This window comes from Lacerta agilis, chromosome 1 (genome assembly GCF_009819535.1).
Source record: "Lacerta agilis isolate rLacAgi1 chromosome 1, rLacAgi1.pri, whole genome shotgun sequence".
NCBI classification, from domain to species: domain Eukaryota; kingdom Metazoa; phylum Chordata; class Lepidosauria; order Squamata; family Lacertidae; genus Lacerta; species Lacerta agilis.
The window spans coordinates 60,745,564-60,768,952 of record NC_046312.1 but is presented as its reverse complement, the minus strand read 5'-3'; the positions used below and the strand labels follow the sequence as shown (position 1 = coordinate 60,768,952).

The following is a 23,389-nucleotide window of genomic DNA, read 5'->3' as shown; positions in this document are numbered from 1 at the left end:
TGGACTTAACTGTCCAGGGGTCCTTTACCTTTTACTTTGCTTTACCTCCACACTGAGACAGACACGCTGAAGGGGCACACACCTAGTCAGTCCAAAGACCTTTTGAAACCAGTATTTCAGTTTCCCAGGAAACCAAGAGTTAAAAGTTACCAAAGATTTCAAAGGGAGGCTGTGGAATAGAGTTGCTGGGTTGGACTTCACGGACAAGTTCCAGACCATCATTTTGGGCAGGGGTACCAACTCGAATAAAATAGGGGGGAGCTGGGGGGCAACTGCCCCCCTAAATCAAGTAAATAAATAAAAATACTTAACCAACTGTGCTGCTGCTAGTTCTGTTCTGTTCTGCTCCCCCTAACATAAATACCGGCTATGCCCATACAAGACACAAACTATTTGAATGGCAATGTCCATCAACTTCGGGGGCCCTCAAATATTTTACCGCGGGGCCAAAGGGACCTAAACCCCTTTAAGTTGGCTCCTATGGTCTTGGGATTCGACATGCAAAGCGTTGCCCTCAGCATAACCAGTCCTGTTTTGCGTTTCCCCAAAGGCATCTGGCTCGAAACTGCAGGAGCCGAATTTTCCTTGCGTTGCCTGCCTATCTCACCTGGCAAGCGCGTCGCACCCACCCCGGGAGGACCTCTCTGTTCTTCGGAGAGCACCTACATTTTCATCCGTGCTGGGCAAACCTCTTGTTCGCACTTCCTCGGCCTTTGGGCCCCACTTGGTAACCATTAACACACGCGCCCCATTTACTTCTCTCTCTCTCTCTCTCTCTTTCTAAGGGCGCGAAAGAGTCCGAGGGCGAGCGCCCGACGCGCCCATCCCCTCTCGCGCCTCGCTAGTTCCGGCGAGAGCCGGGGAAAGCCGCGGCCTTCGCCCCTCCTTCGCCTCGGCGCGTCCTGGAAGCAGCGCCGCCTCTTGCCCGGCGTCACTTCCCCGAGAGCAGCTGGAGAAGGAGAAGATGGCGGCGCTGGGGGAGCCGGTGCGGCTGGAGAGAGGTGAGAGCAAAGGCAGGCGGGCGAGCGGGGAAAGGCTGGCTTCGGCTGCAGCAACGGGAGAGCCGTATCTACTGAGCAGCGCCCTGCAGGGGCGACGTGTGTATAGTATTCGCCTTGGGGAGCGGGCAGGCTAAGTCCCAAAGCGTTATTAGCTCCTGAGGCTGGTCAGGGTAGGGGCAACTACTTGCCCGCAGCAGCAGCCCCGCAAGCCTCTGCCAAGAGTGGGGAGAGGGGGTGCCCTTGACTCTGCCCCCGCCTCCCACCCCCCGCTGCCACACCCAGAGATCCTACGCAGCAGTGCTCCAGCTTAGGTGGCTTAGAAGAGGATTAGAGAACTGCCAGGCTTACGAGCTGGGATGGCCGTCGCAAGTGGGGAGCGCGCGGCTGCTTGGCCGCCGAGAGAGAACTAGATGGGGGCGTGGCGTCCGGCCCGGCGGGGATCTTCTTCTGTTCTTGGCTCCCTCCCTCCCTCCGCCCGTCTGTCAAAGCAGCCTCCGCTTCTTCTTTCTCTTCCTGGTCCGAGTCAGCTGATGCTGAGCTAGGACAGTGGCTTGTGCTCTCCCCTGTGGGTCGGAGGTTAGTGGACGACACAAGGCTCTCCCCTGTGGAAGTTCAGGTTGGGCTGCTGCTCTCGGAAGGGGCCAGCCGGTTCTCTGGGTGCCAGTAAAGTTGTGGAAGTTTTAAATCGGAGTTCTTAGGCCTCGGTGGAAAAATGCACTGTGAGCTGCTGCTACGTATAGTTAGTTGTGAGGCTCTAATTTATGAGCCTAGAAGCATCTAGGCCCCTACATTTAAAGAGCATCATACTGCTTTAAACGATCATGGTTTCCCCCCAAAGAATCCTGGGACTGGGAAGTGTAGTGGGCTAAGAGTGTTGAGTGCTTTTAGGATACCTCCTATTCCCCTGGGGGATGTGCAGTTCTCACAAGTGGTTTAACAGTATGTCTTATCAGGGAACTCGGGGAACTGTTGCTCTGTGAAGGGAAGAGAGTTCTATGTGACTGCATAATGCTAATGCAGACTGAAATAACAGATTCCTAGGCCCCAGAATCAATTTTAGTGGGTTGTTTTTTACAGCGCTGCAGCAACATGTTGTCGCATTGAATACTCATAGCAAGGGGTTCTAGCAACCAGACAGCTATACTATTTCCAGGGTGCTCCTTTCCATTCACCCTGCCCCAATTTGGTCAATATTCTGTGGTCACTGAATATGCTCAGTCCTCATTGAGCTGAGTTTTACAGGAAAGGCTAGGTACTGAATCTTAAGAACTGCTGCATGTCCCCAAACTTTTGGGTGAACTGGTGTGATTAGCAGGATTTAGGCTTTCAGCTCTGAGTTTTCCTGAACTATAATGCATATGTTATTTATAACATATACAGTATGTTATTTTCTCTCTCTCTCTGTGTGTGTGTGTGTGTCTGTGTGTGTGTATAAATTCCTCAGAGCTTGTGTGGTTCTTTAACTTGCACCTGGTAGATGAGGGTTAAAATATCTCATTAGGCATTAAATCACTGTTGGCCTTGTTGCCTTAGAAACTCAGATATATAACCTAATCACTAAATGACACCTTAAACCTAGTTACGGCCACCAAAACAGTATATCTAGGTGTCTTTTTTGTTTACAATGATTTTTATTATTATTATCATCATCAACATTCATTTCTATATCGTTTTATATTTTAAAGAAAATATCTCCAAGCAGATTACAACACATTAAAACATCAGATAAAACAATCCAGAATGAAGCAAATTCAAGCTTCAAGGAAAATATTTCAAATCCTTCTCCGAATGACATTTTGCTTTCCCTATATTTATTTACCTGCTTAATTTGTATAGCTGCCCCATAGCAGAAGTACTGTAGGAAGCCAGTGTGGTGTAGTGGTTAGATAGTCAGATTGGGAGATCGGGGTTCAAATCCCCTCTCAGTCATGAAGTTCACTGGGAGACCTTGGGCCAGTCACAGGCTCTTAACATACATCCCAGGATTGTTGTGGGAATTAACTGAGGGCGTGAACCATGTACTGTACTCCTTAGAGAGAAAGGTGGGATATAAATGCAATTAAGTTTTTCTGCCTACCTGCTTAAGAAAGCTGGAGGGAGCAGCCAGATGCAGATGTCAGTCGCCAACCTGGTATTCAGAGATCTCCACATGGTCACAATTGGAGTTGCATCAGTAGCAAAACATGCCTGGCCCCTGGTAAATTTCTAGCACTGCTCATGAAGAAGGGCCTTAGTTGTTGATCACAGGGTTTGGGCAGGTTCATTGAATTGCTGATACTAAGTTTTCATAGAATTGCTGATACAAATGATGACATTGTTAAGAAAACAGAATAATTGTTACTTTGCAGTGATGATGTACATTGTATCTTAACAGTATTTCAGTAGAAACTAAACTTAGCAAATAATGACCAAGTAGGATATATTTGAGTCAGTACTGATGTCTCAAGCTCTCGGGGGGGGGGGGGGAGGAGATCCTGTGTTTTATGAGGGAACAGTTTGAAAAAGGAAATAGCAGGTTAAAATGTAGTGTCTATGTAAAGCTATGACAGAGGACAAGATTTAGTAGCACTGATAACTGACCTCTTCATTAGTTATGGAATGAAGTCAAACAGCATCACCCATGCAGCTTGCTGTATGTACAACTTTAAGCACTGCATCCTGCATGACTTTGCTGCTCAAGCCCATCCCAAACGTAGTGTTCGACATCTGATGTTCAGCCTTTAAATCTCTTGCCACTCCCAGAAACATTTTCCCCCTTTGTACAGTACATGCATGATTCCAAACAGAACTTGATCACCAGCTCATACTGAAGAAAGGATAGGGAATGTGCAAACACATCTGGGAAATTCTTCTTGCCTTATTGAAATTCTTTTACTATCTTGGAGAGTACTGTTTCAAAACGTCCATGCAAGGCAAAATTCAATAGGAACTCTTAAGTAACAGTTGACCTTTTGGGTCTAACAACCCAGGAATTCTCAGAAATAGAAGGGAGGGTGTAAGTGAGCCAGTTTAAGTCATGATGATATTCTCCCATGAATGGATGTTGTGTAACCCATATAATTGACAATCAGTTGTCATGTTTTAGTTTTCCCAATATGGCTGGGTTTGTTTGTTTTTTAAACATCTAACATTCATTATACAGTAGTGGCTTATTGTAACCTCATATTTGTTTTGAACAACATTTTATCCTTTGCTCCTCAGTCATTCAAAGAAAATTAAGTAATATTTGCAAATAGAAATAGGATGCTTGGACTCAGCTGCTGGCTCTGCTCTTTGTCATGCAAAGGCTTTGTTTTTATTTCTAATCTTCAAAGACTAAGCTTTGGGAAATACAGTTGTTGTTGTTTTGCTGAGTTGTTGTTTTGATGGGTAACACAGGCAACAACAGATGACTTAATTATTTCCATGCTCCGTAGTGAAGATTTTGGCAATTGCTTGCAGGTAATCGTTTTATTTCATGTCCTTTAACCAGAATGTGGAAGAAGAAAACACGGAGGTAGGCCTGGGCGATATGTGGTTTTCATCATCACGATATATCAGCAGTTAAATATCACAATATCTCAATATATCACGCTATTGCTGGCCCTCCCCGCAGGGGGCAGAGGGTACCGCCATACCTCCCTGCAGCAGTGGAGGGTGTGCTGCACTTCCCTGCCAGCAGCAGAGGGCCTTGACAAGGCTTCCTGCAGTGGTGGAGGGCCTTAAAGTGTAAGGAAGTAGTAGATTTAATAAAAATATTAAATAAACTTCCATATATTATATTTAATATATTTTCAACTAATTTATGAGTAGTTTAAGTGATTTACTAGTCAAGTCTCATCTCCTTCCCACTCAGAGGTCTTAGTGGAATCTGTGTATGCATAAGCCCCACTGCATTCAACTAAACTTACTTCTACTTTCCTGGGAGTAAGCCTCATTGAATTCAGTAGGGTTTGCTTGTGAGTAGACACATTTGCTTTCACTGCTTACTGAAAAACACCTTCCCTATCATTCTCACACAGTACCCAACCTCCCATTTCAGCATAAGGCTGAAGCTAAATCTTCTCCCCTCCATCCCCCCCAAAGCACCCCCCCCCGCAAAGTCCTCATCCCATCAATCTCTCCCTTTTTATCAAAGGGAGGAAGGGAGGGAAAGCAAGCAAAAAGATAGTCTCCTTTAAATAAATAAAACAACACCCTTCCTTTTTAATATGGAGGAAAGCTATTTAGGGGAAACCAACAACATAAATACCACCAGAAAATGTTTTCACTGGTGAGAGAAGAAAGAAGTGCTTTCCAGTTCATTGTTTACTTTGCCCTGGATCTTTGATTGTCTAGTCATGGGGGTTTTCTCCTGGATTGTTAGCAGGCTCTGCATAATTAAAGGTAAAGGTAAAGAGACCCCTGACCGTTAGGTCCAGCCGCGGACGACTCTGGGGTTGCGGCGCTCATCTCGCTTTATTGGCTAAGGGAGCCAGTGTACAGCTTCCAGGTCATGTGGCCAGCATGACTAAGCCGCTTCTGGCGAACCAGAACGGTGTACGAAAACGCCGTTTACCTTCCCGCCGGAGCGGTACCTATTTATCTACTTGCACTTTGACATGCTTTCAGCCTGCTAGGTTGGCAGGAGCTGGGACCGAGCAATGGGAGCTCACCCCGTCGCGGGGATTCGAACCACCGACCTTCTGATCAGTAAGCCCTAGGCTCTGTGGTGTAACCCACAGCGCCACCCGTGTCCCTGCATAATTAGCTGAGCTCAAATTGGAAAGATACCTGCAAAGCTGGTTTGTGTTGGGGGCTTATCTTAATTTCTTATCGTTTAGGAAGTAGGAGGGAGAGAGCAAGCAAAGCAGGATACACAGTGCCTGCAAATTCCACCTTTTGTTCACTGGTGTATTGCCTTGTTGAAACACTTATCGCGATGTTATTTCAGTACCGGTATTTAACAATATGGCTATTTATTGCACAGCCCTACAGCCATTTTCTGTTCATGTGCCCATCCCATCCCCAGTTCTGGAAGATGTAAATCCTGGTATATACCATAGTAGCTCCTTTGAATGAAGGTGTTCACTTAAACTGAACAGACGGAAGCCAGTTAGTACTCTGTAATATTGGCAACTTAGAAGAGGTATCATGTTATTTTGTAACATGAACTACAACTGTGAGTGACCTAAGAAAGGATTGGAATGCTTAATGTATACTACTGTATCTGTCTGAGCGAGTGCTTGGTTGTGGAAGCAAATATTTAAGGAAGGTGTTAGAATTGATAGCAGAGAGAAAGTTAAAATGCTGTGTGTTTCCATGAAGTCTTGGTGTTGGGATGGCAGGTGTATCCGGCCGCAATAACATCTGTACTTAGCTTCCTGTCAACAGCTCATTGCATAATGGTCCATGTCTGACTCTCAGTGTTCCAATGATCATCCTATGGAAATGTACTCTTGCAGAGGCTCTGGTCTCTAGTCAAATGCAAAGGTATTACCAGTGTCCTCTGCCCCTTGAGCCACCTTTTAACTTAATTGTTTGCATAAAATGTTCTCTGTTGTCTTTCCCTCCTTTCAAGCAGTTTCAAGTGTGTTTTGCTCTCGGGAGATGGGCCCTAAGCTTGTTACAGCAACCATATTCACATTTTCTTCCCCGAGGGAAAGATTTTGCACAGAGCTGTCTGCTTTGGGAACCATGTGCATTGTTTGTTAGTGACTTCAGGAGTATGTTCTAATCTGGAGCATAGACGGTTCATGTATCAGACTTTGTCATCTAAGCATGTGAACATTGAACACAGCCTAGAGCAATATTTACGCTGCTGCTTTGGGGTGGCATTTAATTCTGCATCTGCATATTACAAAGGAAGAATGGTAGAGGGAATCCAGATTGTTTTTCATGAACGTTTGTCTGCCATTGAAATATTTGTAATAAAGAATCCCTAATAGGTATACATTGCAAGGAAAAAGCTTTGCCTGAAACAGGAGAACTGATGGTCATCGGGATTCCATCCTTGGGATTTTGTTGACAAGTACTGGTATTTTGGTCTGATGCTCATTAGTCACAGAACAAACAGTGAAGAGCAAGTTGGTACAAGATCTGTACTGCGTTTTTCCTGCTCCAGATGAATGGGAAGGAGTGCTTTTGAATGTTACTCTAGCTGCATGGGAACCACATTTCTATGAGTGGCTCCCACACAGTTGAGGTATACAGGCTGATCACATGGTCTGATTCACTAGCCCAATTCAATGGTCAGAACCAGTATCATTACCCTCTGAGCAGATTTTAGTAGTTCATGTTCTTTCCTTGCCTTTCTTTTTACAGACATCTGTCGGGCTATTGAGTTGCTGGAAAAGTTGCAAAGGAGCGGAGATGTGCCCCCACAAAAACTACAGGCTTTGCAAAGGGTCCTTCAAAGTGAATTCTGCAATGCTGTGAGGGAGGTATGTTTTTTGAGGAGAATGTATAGATCAGTGTATTCTCGTTAATATTTGGGAGCTACACTGGGGATTGCCTTCTGTTGAAGTGCAATTACAAGAAAAAAGATAATACAGTGGTACCTCTGGTTGCGAACGGGATCCGTTCCGGAGGCCTGTTTGCAATGTGAAAAGCCCGCAAGAAGAAGAAGAAGAAGAAGAGTTTGGATTTGATATCCCGCTTTTCACTACCCGAAGGAGTCTCAAAGTGGCTAACATTCTCCTTTCCCTTCCTCCCCCACAACAAACATTCTGTGAGGTGAGTGGGGCTGAGAGACTTCAGAGAAGTGTGACTAGCCCAAGGTCACCCAGCAGCTGCATGTGGAGGAGTGGAGACACGAACACGGTTCCCCAGATAACGAGTCTACCGCTCTTAGCCGCTACACCACACTGGCTCGCAACCTGAAGCGCCGTATCTGCGCAAGTGCACGGCGCGATTTGGTGCTTGTGCGCATGCGCAAAGCACGATTTAGTGCTGCTGTGCATGCATGAGTTGCGAAACCCAGAAGTAACCCTTTCCATTACTTCCGGGTCGCCGTGAGACACAACCTGAAAAAACGTAACATGAAGCAAACATAACATGAGGTATGACTGTAATGAATGACAAACCAAGTTTCCTGATTCACAACTCAATGCATGCATGCAAAATTATAGTCAATCCACACAGTTCATTTGGAAATATTATTAATGTGGTTTGATTTAGTCACCCCCTATCCAATAAATCACATACCTGATTTTTCTTTCTTTCTAAAGGTATATGAGCACGTGTATGAGACTGTGGACATCAGCAGTAGCCCAGAAGTGAGAGCTAATGCCACAGCCAAGGTAAAAGCCCTATTTAGGAAGGGTTAATATGTTAAAGCTAATCTGGCAGCTCCAATCTATAAAAGCTGAAGTATTAAGCTATGAAAATATTGCAGTGAGCTGTGCTTTTATGCTCAGTGGGTATATCCATGAAACAAACACTTTAAACAATTGTAGGCTTAAGACAAACTGGGAAGAATGAAAGGGCTCCTTACCAAAGACAAAGTTCTCCTATAGCAGTTCCCTATTTTAAAGTTGTTGTTTTTCTGTTAATGCACTGAAGCAGTTAATGTTCACTAATGCACTCTCATGCGGCTGCTTTTTACATGCTTATTGACTGCTTTCCTGCCCCAATGCATGGGATGCTAAAATAGCATTCTTGCTGAACACAGTCAGTGCATTGGATAAATGCCTGGTGTTCCCACAGTACAAGAATGTGGAGGGTTGGGATTGTCAGCACCTGTTACTATGAGGATGTTGAAGGGGGTTCAGGGCAGGATGAGGAATACTGCCTCTCCTTAGAGAGCATTCTGTTGTGTAATATGACTCTAATTTGTACATTTGTTTACTTGATTCCAGTGCCCTAGTTAAAAATGCATAGTAATGCATCTGTTATGAGGAACTTTTTCAAAACACACACAAGGGGGAACGGATTGTTCGCCTTTGTCCATGTATCATCAAAGAAAATGCTGTTATAAGTCAAATAGTGCATATGTTTGGTTTATTTCTCTCTTGTTTTTCCATGGTTTGGAGTACAAACCATCTTTGGAACAGCAGCCCAGAGATTGAAAATACTCTGAAGAACATTTGCAAGGGGGTGCACTTGTGCTGGCAGTATTTAGCAAGATGCTTTGAAATATTTGCCTTTGAGATAAGACAGTCAGTAAGATTCCAAACCTTGTGACCTATGGGGAGGAAAATGAGATTTCCATGTTTTGCAGGCCACTGTTGCTGCCTTTGCTGCCAGTGAGGGTCATTCCCATCCCAGAGTCGTTGAACTACCAAAAACAGAAGAAGGGCTCGGATTCAACATCATGGGCGGCAAAGAGCAAAATTCTCCAATCTATATATCCCGAATTATCCCAGGTGGTATTGCTGATAGACACGGGGGATTGAAGCGTGGAGACCAGCTTCTTTCTGTAAACGGAGTGGTAGGGATGGAATTTAACTTCCACTTGTAGTAGCTACCTGTGACCGCTTGAGGGCATTGAGGGGATGTTGATTGCTTGGTCTTGTGTGTATTATGCCGTATGAAAAAACAGGTTTATATTTTCCTTTTACAAATCATAATGGAGAGTAAAATATTATGGAGTGTGTTTTAGATTTGCAATTCTAACTTCACTAGCACTGACAGAAGCCTGCTGTTACACGAGGAAACATTTTTAATTATTAAAGCAGGTGGATACACGTTTTAGAATTGGATACTGAGTTTGTTGGAATAACACTAGTAAGATGTTAGTAAAATAGTTTATTACTAATAGTCTGTTAGTAAACTAGTCATTGATGGGAAACTGCCCATATGCATTTTCTCACCAATGACTATTTTTACATACTATGCAACTTTAAATGAAAAAATATTTTCTACTCTTGAGACCTGTCAGCTGTCTTTTGGCTTAACCTACCTCACAGGATTTGTGAGGATAAAATGAGATGGCCTCATCCATACCACTTTGAGCTCCTTGCAGTCTAGGCAAGATACAAAGTAAATAATGAAGGCTGAAGGTATAGGGGCAAAATTCTGAGGCTGTGCTTCAGAAATTTGAGAGTGTGTGTGTGTGTGTGAGAGAGAGAGAGAGAGAGAGAGAGAGAGAGAGAGAGAGAGAGAGAGAATTTGGATAGGAAAGGACCTAATCCTCTGTGTTGAGTGGATTTCACCTCCCAGTTTTCACACTTCCCAAACGTGCCAAAAATGTATCAAAATGCATTTTAAATTAATCTGTTTTCGGAGGGAACAGCATGATAAGCATGGATTGAGTGAACCCATGTAAAAATGACACAGGCTGGAACTAGAGATTTCTCCCTCTCTAGTTGTGATTCCTTGACTTTTCTCCATCAAGTTACCTCAGAACACCTGAGGCAAAGCAGTCCTCCTCATGTAATGCTATTTTTCATGCACATTTACTTTTTTCCTAATTGCAGTTAAAATGTAGCAACAGCCAGCAGCTCCTTGTTCCATTTTCCTAATAGGTAGCCACGAGTAGCTCACAGCAACTCAAGTCCTCCCACAATGAACTGTTTTGTCAGCTGACTAAAGGAGTCGTTGACACTCAGCTGACCAGTCCCCACACAGCCTTCCAGTTGGTGGGTGGCATTGAGAAAATCCTTCCCTTTCTAGAGACTCATTCACTTGTCCTGGTAACTACAGCTGGGGGAAACTAATTTTGCCAGGCAATCTAGCTGTGCCCTGATAAGGTGGGGAAATCTTGGGAGTCTGGCAATCTACCTAGGAACACATCAGGACCCATTTACACATCAGGACCGATATTTTGAGAAGCACTGTTGTAAGTGAAACCTAGAGCTTTTCTGCCCTTTTCTTCCCCCCACCCTTAAATATGTGCTTAATTGTGAAAGCCACCAATTACCTGGAACAGATAACGTTATGATACAGCCAACATAAAATCTAGTTCTTCTATGTGAGCTCATTCTGCTAGCCTTATAAATAACAATGTTGGAATATTAGAGTGCTTTTTTATATCTTTACTAACAGAATGGTTAATTTTTAAAATACTTGTTTCAGAGTGTTGAAGGGGAGCACCATGAGAAAGCCGTGGAACTGCTAAAAGCAGCTCAAGGGAAAGTTAAGCTGGTTGTACGATACACACCCAAAGTCCTGGAAGAGATGGAGTCACGATTTGAGAAAATGAGATCGGCAAAACGCAGGCAACAGAATTAATGTTTTACCATATAACTTAAGGAAAAGCATGAACTTTGCTTGTCGGGAAACGTCATCTTATAATTAGAAAAGGATGTCAATTTCATTAACGCTTTGTCTTTTACAAATAACTCTTGAACATCTTAATGCTTCTGAGAAGAAAAGTTTACATGGGTGTTTGTAGCTATGTGGTTTTACAGATCCTTTCTTTAAAATTCAAACCTGTAACCATCAGAACAAATTTGTAAAGTGTTTTTAAAATACATTTTAATAAGCTTTTTTCAGCATTTGTAACATCTGTTTTCTACTACTTTTTCCCCATTTGGCATTACTTAAAACTGGAAATCTTTATTTTGGATACAGATGTAAAACAAGTCTTACTCCTTTTTGGCACTAAATTTAGTCTTCTACATACAGGTAGTCATAATTATGTGGTCAAGTACAATTAGTGCTTTTGATGAACAAGTTTCTATGCATGTTCTCAATCATAACTTTATATGGTTAATGACATCTTGGACACTTTCTTACCTCTTTTGTGAATAATTTGTAACAGACAGTCTCTTATATTTAATGTTTCGGTGATTGACATCACTAGCAGCAATCATTCCTATAATTTAGATACTTTTGTACTAATTTCTGAATACTTGGAGGAAGTGGAAAGCATACCTGACTGTAGTTGTGTATTTATATTCAGTAAGGTAAAGTTGCATGCAGTGCAGAAAAGATTGTATATGTACTCCAGACTTTCTTCTATTGTAAGTTACTTCTGCAACTGTGTCTACTTGTTCTCTTAACAGTGATGGATGTGACCCACATCAGGTACCTTAGTGGGTGGTGCACTCTTCCTTACTAGAGCACCAGAGTTCTTTCAGTATGCTGTTTGCAGTTGTCATAGTGACACAGAAAAGCTAACAGATACCGCAAATTCTTTTGTAAAAACACTCAGGCAGCAGACACTACTCTCTATCAGAAAAGGCATTCCTTGCTTGTGTAAATCCACTGGGCATGCTTCTAACCCAAAGTGGATAGCATTTTAGTATGTCACATATAGTTCCCCCCCCCCAAGTTGTCTATAAAGTAAGTACAAATCCACAACTGAGGTTTCAGCAGATGGCCTGTGCTAAGAGAGAGCTAGTATGTCTGGGGTGCTTAGAAAATATCCACCTGGAGTGCAAAGAAATCCTCTTCTGTAGTCTGGGAATCTCTATAAAGAGATTCATGTGGCTGGTGATCTGCCAAAGTTATATTGTGGTGGGCTGTGCTTTGCAACTAAAGATTCCTGTTTATCCCTTCAGACTACTGTGGATGAACATGGCTGACCAACCTAGTTCCTTCATGCCATGGCTTCCAGATGCTCTACCTCAAAACTGCAAACCCTTGAAGCTCTGTTTAAGTTTAAAGTTGCCTCACTCTTTTAGCATAAGCTGCCAAGCCAAAACAAAGTACTTGCAGCAGCTGGAGACACATAATTTTCAGCCAAGCCCCACAACTGTACAAGTTCATCTTTCTGGGGTTTAGAAGATCAGTTAGCAAAGAGACTCTTTGCTTTTGCAAATATGGTTTTGGTTTTTTAAAAATCTTGTCGTTGGTAGTGATGTGGTCACTAAAGTGTCAGTGAGCTTGCTAGACCTGTGTGATAACTGTAGTGGAAGTGGATAATGAGTTCCTGCAGACATTACTGACATGCATTATAGATGCTTTCATTGCTGCTCATGTTACTGTACTGGGTTAAACCCTCCAACTTTATTTAAACAGAGTGCTACTTAAACTTGCTTATAGACTGTATAGTTTAATCCTGGAAGCATTTGCATCACTTTCAGCTGTTCAGAAAGATGACACAAAGGACCAGTCTCTAATTCTCAAGTTAGATTTTTCGAGCCAAGAAACTATCTTGCTAATGCTTATCCAGAGAGAGAAAGTAGTTTGATCGATGGACAGTGGAAACGACACTGAACCGTGTTGCTTCAGGAATATGGATTTTATTTGGGATTTAAGCTTGCCCAGGATGGCAAACCTTTTCTTGCTGAATTTCAGTATGTTACCTTATCTCAATCACTTTGATTGAGCTTCAAGCCGTTATGCTGACATCTTTAGCCTAGCAGCGTTGCAGGAAAATCATTTTTGTGAGGGGTGTATGTAACAGAGTTATTCTGCTTTTCTTAGAACCCCTGTCTTGAAAGCTTCAGTTGTACAAGAGATGCATGGAGCCCTGCTTCCACCCTTTTCTCAATATCTCCTGCCACTGTTCCCTACTCTGCCTGAGATGAAAATAGCCAGTGGTTCAATCTCCTCCCTTAATAAAGAACTAAAAAGGGGGTTACCTTGATGAAACTTGAACATTCCTGGCTTGGTATATCTAGCATTAGCCTGGTTATCCACTGGATGTCAGTGTTCAGCTGTAAATGCATCCAATTGGATAGGAGTAAATGTTCTGCAATGTGTCTCTTCTGCATGAACTACATGCAGTCAAATATAACTAGAGTGCCAATATAAAAGGTCAGGAGAGTAGATTTTTCATTCTAACGACAGCGTAAATCTTACATTTGTTTGGATGACCGGAGGGGGGCGTATCTAGCAAAGTTGATTCAAGTAACTTTAAATCCTTTGAGCATTTAGACAACATAAGCCTACAGTAAATTGAAGATTTAGTGACTGAAGCCATGAAGCATGTATTATTATTTTTTGTCTTTTTTGTCACTTTGGGCTTATCCACACTTACCTTTCCTCTGCTGTATTCAGGCACAGTCCACACTTTAAAGCTCCATGTATGAGCACCTTTTTTCCTTTTTGCCCCAGAGCTTTCCCTGTGAAAACCTGCTCTTTAAAGCTCAATTGGAGCAAACAGCAATATGCAGGAAACCCGAACTGACAATTGAGCACTAAAGAGCGGGTTTTTGCGGGGAAAGCTCTGGGGTAAAACAAACAAACATTTGGACACAGAGCTTTTATAAGCACGGATCTGTGCTTGGAAACTGCAGGGCAAAAGGTAAGTGTGGGTAAGCCTTTAGATAAGTGAGCACTGAATTGCACGGTTTAAATATGTAGCCAGCTGCAGAAGGCAACCAGCTGTATCATGTTGATGGACTGTATATTTTTTATGGAGCAATTAATATTTAAAATAAAGAGACCAAAAGAAGTAGTTGGGCCAATCAGGAAGTATTTTTTTTTAATTATATATAATACTAGATTTGTGTTGGAGGTTTCTATAGTAAAAAGAATAGGGTCAAACAAATACTATAATAAAAATAGTTTAATCTACTTTTACTGAATATAGACATGTGTTTTGTTACTCTAAAAAGGGTTAGCTCGGGGTAGCGTGGGCTGCTGTTGAAAAATGCTTATGGCTATAATCCTTTTGCCCGCTTGCCTGGGATTGATCAACATTGAATTTGATGGGACTTGCTTCTAAGTAGACATGTATATGGTCGCACTGCTAGGGGGTTTCATTATCAAGCCTGGCATATGGATTCAGTAGGCTCCATGCCTATTGGATTAAAGTCTGGTGTGTAGCAAATGGGGGCCAGACAGTGGCAAAATATATATTTGCCTTTTGTCTTTCTCAGAATCAAAAGCAGTATGTAAAAGATGTGCTGCTAAACCCATCTCATATCCAAAATTTGGATCAGTAGAAACTGTGAAAGAGGCACAAAGCCAGATAGATGTATGTGTCTACTTAAAACTGGTTTCTCTTTTTCTTAGTCGCTGCAATACAAATGGGATCCTGAGCCCAGGTTGAAAGCCAGTTTTTAAAGTAAAGTTAGATTCGTTGGAGAATCAAGAAATGAACATATAAGATACTACTGAACAGGTGCAATGACTACATTGTATTGGTGTGTGCACATATGCAATAATTTAATAGCCAGCAAAAATTAAAACATAGACAATACTGTGTGTGTAGTCTTTATGTACTTAATTGCTGCTTGAGGGCCCTGTACATTTTTTAGGAACATGAAAATAAAGAATTGAAATTTCATATTTCTTGCTGTGTGAGTACTCTATTTCCTTATTGTGCTACTGATACAAATGAAACTAAAAGTTCATACTATCCTTATAAGACAGCCACCACATTAGAATACGGTATATTTATTTGGGAGATTTTTTTCAATACTACTGCTGGCTTCCCCCACAAAATACACTTCAGGGTTTATCCTTGCAAGTTCAGAATTAGTATGGTACTACTAATACCTAAGAAAGTATTAGGGCTTCAAATTACAGTAGTTTTCTACTGAGATCACCTAATGCTCCTGTGGTAATGACATGATTGGCAGCCATTATTATTTCAGGTTTATCAGGCTGAAGAGTGAAAGAACCAGATACTGTTATGTGAGAAACGGGGTATGTTTGTCCTACGCAAGCTTTTCTGTTTTGATTGAAGTGTACCTGGGAATACATGCCACACAGTACTCGAGGTCTCCTCCCCATAAAAACAAATAGCAGCTCAACAATTAAAATGGCATCAATACAGTAATAGTGTGTGTAGATGTGCCTAGTGTGGCCTTTCTTTGCACAGTTGGAGGTGAGTAAAGTGTGAAAGAAATAAATTTGTAAAGACATACAACTCATTGAATGTGAGCAAGCTGACCAGGAAGGGGGAAAGGGACAAGCCAACCTACATCTTTTACAGAGATTTTATATGTCTACAGTACGGTTTTTCATAGCAAGGGTGGCTAAGCTGTGCCCCTCCAAATGGTGATCCAACTCCCATCATTCCCAGCTGGCATGACCAGCAGTAAGAAATGATTTGACAACAACTGGTTGTCCCCCCCCCCCCTGTTTTCTAGATGGCTGCCTTTTATAAAATCAGACCAATGGTCCATCTAGTTGACTGGTACCTCTGTTGACTGGAGGCAGCTTTCCAAGGTTTTGGACAAGAGTCTTGACTGCCTGGAGTTGAACTGTTGACCATCTGCAGGCAAGGCATACACTCTGCCACTGAGTTAAGACCCTTCTGACTGATTGCTGCTGACTAAGCAGGACATGTACAGGAAAGTACTTCTAGGAAGGAAAGCATTAAGAACTGCAAGTGACTAATTTTTAAAAACGGTTTTTAATTGGCTATAAAAGAGAAATACGGAGAGTAACAATGATACAAAAGTCCCTATGACCCTGCCAGTGGTGGTATATAGCAGGCATAGGCAAACTCGGCCCTCCAGATGTTTTGTGACTACAACTCCCATCATCCCTAGCTAACAGGACCAGTGGTCAGGGATGATGGGAACTGTAGTCTCAAAACATCTGGAAGGCCGAGTTTGCCTATGCCTGGTATATAGCAGGGGTAGGCAACCTAAGGGGTAGGCCCAATCGCCTTCTCAATCTGGCCTGCAGACGGTTCAGGAATATGTGTTTTTACATAAGTAGAATGCGTGCTTTTATTTAAAATTCATCTCTGGGTTATTTGTGGGGCATAGGAATTCGTACATTTCCCCCCCCAAAATATAGTTCAGCCCACCACATGGTCTGAGGGACGGTGGACCAGCCCACAGCTGAAAAAGGTTGCTGACCCCTGGTATAGTGTATCCATAACTCTTCCTTTTTCCTCACAGGAAAAGAGTATATACCCAACACATCATCTGGCTGATACTTTTCTTAAAGATTTACCGTTATTTTCAAATCATTGTGGATGTGGAACCACCGAGATAAATAAAACATAGCAAAAATTCAACCACATATCCAGCTAAAAGCAGGGCATACAAAACCTAAACATATTAAATAACATCTGTTCTAATGTTCTAAATATGACAACCATATTTCTCCTGATGGTGTGGGGAGAGATGCCTGTAAATCTGAAACTCAACCATATGAAATAAAATCCCACCCTACTGCATAGAAATGATCAGGATCTTCCTCTGTCCCTTAGTGACTCATAACGTGTGTTTTTGCAGAAATCAACAACTAAATTCCAGATATTTTTATGCCATAAGGATATAGTCAGATAAAAAAGAAAAAGGAAAAAAAAGATTTCCACTGTTCTATAGAGATCATGCCGTATGTTCCTTTTGGCAAAACGTCTTATTAGTATCTGCCTACACATTTAGTAGGGATAACTGGGGAGAAATTTGAATAATCTTTGATATCTGTTGATAAATTTCATTTCAGAATAAAGCAACCTGTGAACATTCACACTATGGATGGGGGAAAAGCCCCTTTATTCCCACAACCTCTCCAACAGTTCTGGACTGCATTGGAAGTAATATGAGACAGCTGAATGGGTATACGATGCCATCAGTGTTGAATTTTTAAGGAACATTCTCTCACATGTGCTGATACTGATTTGCACAGCTTAGAAGTCCAAAGTGCTTTTCATTCCGTGTCCTCCTCTATACAAATATTTGAATCCTTTTCCTAAGAGGATTTTAAACCTGATAAACTGGCTGATAATTGCGTTATAATCCAGATAATGGCTTCTGCCTCACAGAGAACGAGACCTACTTGTCTGAGAATCATAACATCCAGATCTTTAGTGATGCCGTGGGCAGCTTGTTCTTCAGCCCAATTTTGTTAGTACCGTGGTACCTCGGGTTAAGAACACTTCAGGTTAAGTACGCTTCAGGTTAAGAACTCCGCTTAAGAACAGAAATCGTGCTCTGGTGGCGCAGTGGCAGTGGGAGGTCCCATTAGCTAAAGTGGTGCTTCAGGTTAAGAACAGTTTCAGGTTAAGAACGGACCTCCGGAACGAATTAAGTTCTTAACCCGAGGCACCACTGTACTTAATTTGCCACCATACTGCATAAAATGTGACTTTCTTCATTGCCTTTCAATACCTTAACATCATTTTTGAAACATAAATCTAAGGTTTAAACTATACGATTCCCTCCACATTTGGACATTGGAGAATCTTGTTGCCACTAATAGGAAAATTAGGGGTAGGGGGTTTCTTCGTCTGTTTATCCCCTTAGTGACTGATAGAAAAGACAACTGAGGTGTGAAATCTATTGGTGCATGTATAATTATTTTTACTATTGCAAGTGTTTATCTCCCCAGAAGGTCTGTGCTACTGAGCAACTCCAACATAAATGATGGCATGTCCCACGAGGATTGTAATCTTTCCAGGTAAATAGTTCTGGAGATATCAGATGCCACATGGGAAAGTTGGAATGGTGTCCTATGATTTTGATTGTATTTTCCCTAATATATGGTGAGATAGATCTGGCAAGTTTGGTTCACCAGGCAGTTTCCCAAACTTGCTCACGTACATTATGGCACAGTTCACTCTCCCATGTTTGCCTCAGTCCTGACAAATTTCCCACTAGTTCTCCATTACTTCGTTAAATCATTATTTTGTAACTGGGGCCAGTTGATCATACCATTTCTTCATACCATGTGAAAGGCATACATGCATACATTTTAGTGGCAGGATCCTTCAATAAGTGACAGGATTGGTATATTTGTACCTATGCTAATCCTAGGGCTCCTGTGTCTGCTTGAAGTTGTTCTAGCAGGAACAGGACATTATTCTACAAAAGCCCACCCCCTAGCAGCTAAATTTAGAACAACAGAGTCCTTGCTGGGATGACGATATATTACCCACATCAGCCTTTCCTGGGGATCCATTGTCTTCTTTCCATCCCCACCCCCCAACCTATGATTCCTATTGCACCCACCACAAAACAGTAAAACTCTGTGAACCACTGCCAACTATCATTCAGAAATTTGACAGGTTTTGTCTATTCAGAAGGAATGACCATGCCTGGAAATTACATCAAAGTCTTGCAGAAAATAGTATACAAACCAACCACCAAACTTTAAAGGTGAATTGTAGGAAAAACCCCTGGATGTATCTGCCTACAATTTGGCAGGAGGAGCTGCTATGTCTGCAAATTTCATCTACTTCTGTGGAAAGAGGGGGGGGGAATTTATAAACATTTTAAGGCTCTCCAATGATAGTGAATTCTTCATGTTTAACCGGGGGGGGGGGGGAGAGAGAGAGAGAGAGAGAGACACACAGCAGCACCATAACAGATTGAGCTGCTGGTACACATCCATATCATATACCACTAGGTGGTGTTAAAGTGCTTCTGTTCCATACAGAATAGTCTCTTACAGGAGCAACAGCTCTAATGTACACAAAGGCCATTCGTGTTCGTTAGTTCATTCATTCATTCCCATGTGGATCAGTTGCCTCCACTGAAATGCACTAAGCAGCACCAAATCCTGCCCTTTGCCTAGCCTGGCTGTACTGTATTGGGTTTCCTTCCTCCACCTCTGAGGGCTGCTTCTAGGAACATATCATCAGATTGGTCCATCTAGTTCTGCACTGTATCTACTGACTGGCAGGATTTCATATAGGATTCTTTCCAGCCCAACCTGAAATGCTGGCGAGTGAACCTGGGACATTTTGTAGACATAGCTCTTTCCACCTGAGCAACAGGGCCCCCCCCCCCAGGTGTTCTGAAGTAAGAGTCTTTCGTTTTGAAAATGTGTGCAGCTGAAGGTCCTTTCCATGCCAGATAGTTCAGATGTGAAAAAGCACTTCCATGATGGGGGGAAAATCTGGGTGAAATTTCCGTGATGTGACATGTAGTGAAATAAACAAATTGTCGTTTAGGAATGTATGCTCTACTTTTCCCAAGCAAATCACCCAAGGTAGCTCATAGCAACAGCTGGATATAAAACAATTAAGACCCAGATGCATGAGAAACCACACAAATGGAAATGCATACAATAATTGCACATTATGACCTATAGTTTTGAGAACATGTGGGTGTGTTTATTTTACAGATTTAGGAGCCACCTCACGGCTTGAAGTTATTGAACAGATGCACAACACATAAGGTGGTTGTTGTTTAGTCGTGTCCAACTCTTCGTGACCCCATGGATCAGAGCACATAAGGTACAAACTAAATAAAGAAGTGGTGACCTTAGGGTGAACTGTGGTTTAATTATCATTGTTGTCATCCTCGTCATCTGCAGTTTGGCATAGAGCTTGGAGCCCAGAGTGCCTCTGTACATAATAATTTGCATGGTTGAAATTTCCCATCATTCCAGTACTTAGGGTTTGTTTCACTGTCTCCATTGAAACCAACTCTTACTCTCCTCCCATCCATCTGCCAGGCTTAATGATGGGATGGAGGGAGTTGTCATGGAATGCTGGGGAGGCAGAGCTTCCTGGATGGATGGAATGCCTGGGAAAGGTTTTTAGCTGGGCAAGAGAATTCTTGTGGGGTAATGTCAGGTGAGGGAGAGCCCACAGGGGGCTTGTTCAGATAGGAGGAGGCTGTTAGGGAGGGAATATTCTTAAGGGTAAAGAACAGAGAGCCAGTGTGGTGTAGTGGTTAAGAGCGGTAGACTCGTAATCTGGGGAACCGGGTTCGCGTCTCTGCTCCTCCACATGCAGCTGCTGGGTGACCTTGGGCTAGTCACACTTCTCTGGAGTCTCTCAGCCCCACTCACCTCACAGAGTGTTTGTTGTGGGGGAGGAAGGGAGAGGAGATTGTGAGCCGCTTTCAGACTCCTTCGGGTAGTGAAAAGCAGGATATCAAATCCAAACTCTTCTTCAACAGAGGGATAACCAGGGCTTTTTTTCAGCCAGAACTTGGTGGAACTCAGTTCTGACACCTCTCAGGTGGGTTTTGGCACCTCTCAGGTGGGTGCCATTGCCATTCTAAGAGAATGAGGAAGGCGTTCATGGTAAGTGCTGGCACCTCTTTTTCTAGATAAATAGAACTGGGGGAAGCCATATTAATCTGTTAGAAAACCCAGAAATCTTTTGTGTGCACCTTAAAGACTAACAGAAGAGACAGATTTTGGGGGGTGGGGTGGAGGGAGAAATGAAAAGACAACAGGAATAGGGAGAGAAAGAGCAAAAGCAATTGTCCCACTGGCTCTTTTAAATGGTCCTTTCCCAAAGAGACCTCTCTATGCTTATGTGGAGAGGCGGCTGAAGTGAGACCAAATTTTAAATAAATTAAGCAGTACCAACCCTGTACATTTTCAGCATTGTTTAGCTTATTAAAAGAGCACTTTTTAATTTCCAGAAATGTAATAAAATGTTGGCACTGAAGTAAAATCCCGCTTCTCTTTTTGTTGGCTGCCATGATGCTGGTTTCTGTTTCCCTTCCGCTTCCCAGAGTGGAGCCTCTGTATCTGCACTGCATCATTTTCTCTGTTATTTAGACCTCCAGGTGATTTCCCCCCAACCCTTCTTTAGTCAAACCGATCTTTCATTTCACTCACAGAAACAGCAATGTATGGGCCCACTTGTAAAAACATGCCATAAAACGTATGGGTGAGTTCAGTATTTCCACAGCCTGGACAGAATTCTTCTATGCTGCTGTTGAGGAGCTCACTGGACACAGGACTGCCAGCTTTCTGACCGGTGGACTTTCTGGTTCATTTGTTTGCTGGTTCCCAGCATCCCCTCCTGTCATCTAGATGAAGTTCTGGCAGGAAGCAGGATGTGTCTGGTTAGTTTAATAGTGCCCTAGGAAGAATGTGTTTCCAGTCCATGGTGAAGGGTGTTCTAGCTTACCTCCTCTCTTCCTGCCTCGTTCATGCTGCAGACATTACCTTTCTGTCTGGCTCAGGCCTTCTGGCTGTTGACATGACTTCCTGACCTAATTACTGGCTCCGCTCCACTTTCAATTCATGATCCTTTCCTAACTTTCAGTGTGCTGTGGCTCTTGGACACTGACTACAAGTCTGCCCTTTGCTCCTGTAGCTGAGCCTGATCTCCTGTTTACTTCATTGGCTTCACCCCAACTTTGGCTGCAGACCCAGTTGAAACCCTTTCTTATTTTTAAACCTCTGTAACATAATATGCTTTTAGCAGAAGTCTCTTTGCACTTACCTCTTTGGTGATGTTTATGCATCCAATAAAGTTGCTTTTTCATCCTTCTCTGCAAAGAAAAAAACATTTCTCCCTCTACGTATTGTCTGGATTCAGTATTAGCATTGCCACTGTCTAAAGCTAATAGGTTTCTTTCGGATATCTAAAACTGCAAATGCGTCTTTCTGCACTCTCAGAATGAAGTGCTCTTTTAATAGATGTTGAGCACTTGCCCTGGCCAGTATTAAAACTAAGCTTGCTGAAAGACCTATGCTGAACATGACTCCTAGGGCTTTTTGATAGTACTTTTGAGCCAAGGAATTGGGGCAGGTTGTGGGGTTTTCCAAGGTGAGAGGGAGGGTAGCCTCACCATCTCCCTCTTCTGGGTTGAGCTCCTGTTGCTCGATCTCAGCTTCTGCCCACCTAACAGTTTGAAAGCACATCAAAGTGCAAGTAGATAAATAGGTAACGCTCTGGTGGGAAGGTAAACGGCGTTTCTGTGCGCTGCTCTGTTTCACCAGAAGCGGCTTAGTCATGCTAGCCACATGACCCGGAAGCTGTACGCCGGCTCCCTCGGCCAGTAACACGAGATGAGTGCCGCAACCCCAGAGTCGGACACGACTAGACCTAATGGTCAGGGATACCTAATGGTCAGGGATACCTAACGACTGGACCTAATGGTCAGGGAATGTGTGTAGGTGTGTCGTACTACTGCAAACTTTGGGGCTCCTCCAAGCCTGCTAAGAAATCCCTCTTGTACATGGATGGCGCCATTTTGGCTACAGTTCAGAATTGAGCTTCCTACTTGGTCACAAAAACTGCCTACCATTCAGAAGTATTTCCATAAACTTTCAAGCAGTGGCTCAGCTGTAATATGCTTATCAACCCCGTGCTTCCTTCCATGTGCCACCTATTGTCTATATCTCTGGAGCCAAACCTTGTACACTATCCAGTTTCCCCTGTCTAGGTTACCCTTGGCTTGCTGAATGTCTGGAGATCTTGGAATTCTATGTTTCCTGACCCTTTCTCAAAACCTCAACAGCCATAACGCAAAACATACTTGCAAATGTGTTGATCACATCAGTGCAATCCAAGGATTAGAGATAATGAAGGCCTCTTCTTACAACCTTGTGGGCCTCTGAAAAAGCTTCAGTTTTCATATGATCATCTGTTAGCATTTGTTACTATTAGTGGGATAATTTAATACCCCTAAAGCATGATTCACAAACTTGGCGCCCTCTAAGTACTGTGCTGGCTGGGGCTGATGGGAGTTGTAGTTCAAAACATCTGGCTAGTAAAGCATGCTATAAAAACAATCCTTTTTTATTTTAGTTTTGAAGGTAATTATTTGAATTGTACAGATTCCCCCCCCCCCTTTTCATTCTGGAATTCCATCATAAGAATTAATCTATTCTACTTCTATCAACAAACTCTCGGAAATTTGACTGCATTTTTATTTTTTCTCCTTACCTTGCAGGCCTATAAACTGTTTACAGGGTGACATTTACACTGC

At 42.8% G+C, this 23,389-nt stretch overlaps 1 protein-coding gene across 1 annotated transcript; it reads left to right on the top strand.

Annotated features, from left to right (window-relative positions):
• Window positions 1-861: 861 nt before the first annotated feature.
• On the top strand, window positions 862-12,936 carry LIN7C (lin-7 homolog C, crumbs cell polarity complex component). Its single transcript, XM_033151129.1, has 5 exons — window positions 862-1,001; window positions 7,284-7,402; window positions 8,189-8,260; window positions 9,181-9,390; window positions 10,977-12,936. Exons 1-5 carry the CDS (start codon window positions 965-967, stop codon window positions 11,130-11,132), a joined length of 594 nt encoding a protein of 197 aa, XP_033007020.1. The 5' UTR covers window positions 862-964; the 3' UTR covers window positions 11,133-12,936.
• The last annotated feature ends 10,453 nt before the right edge of the window (window positions 12,937-23,389 follow it).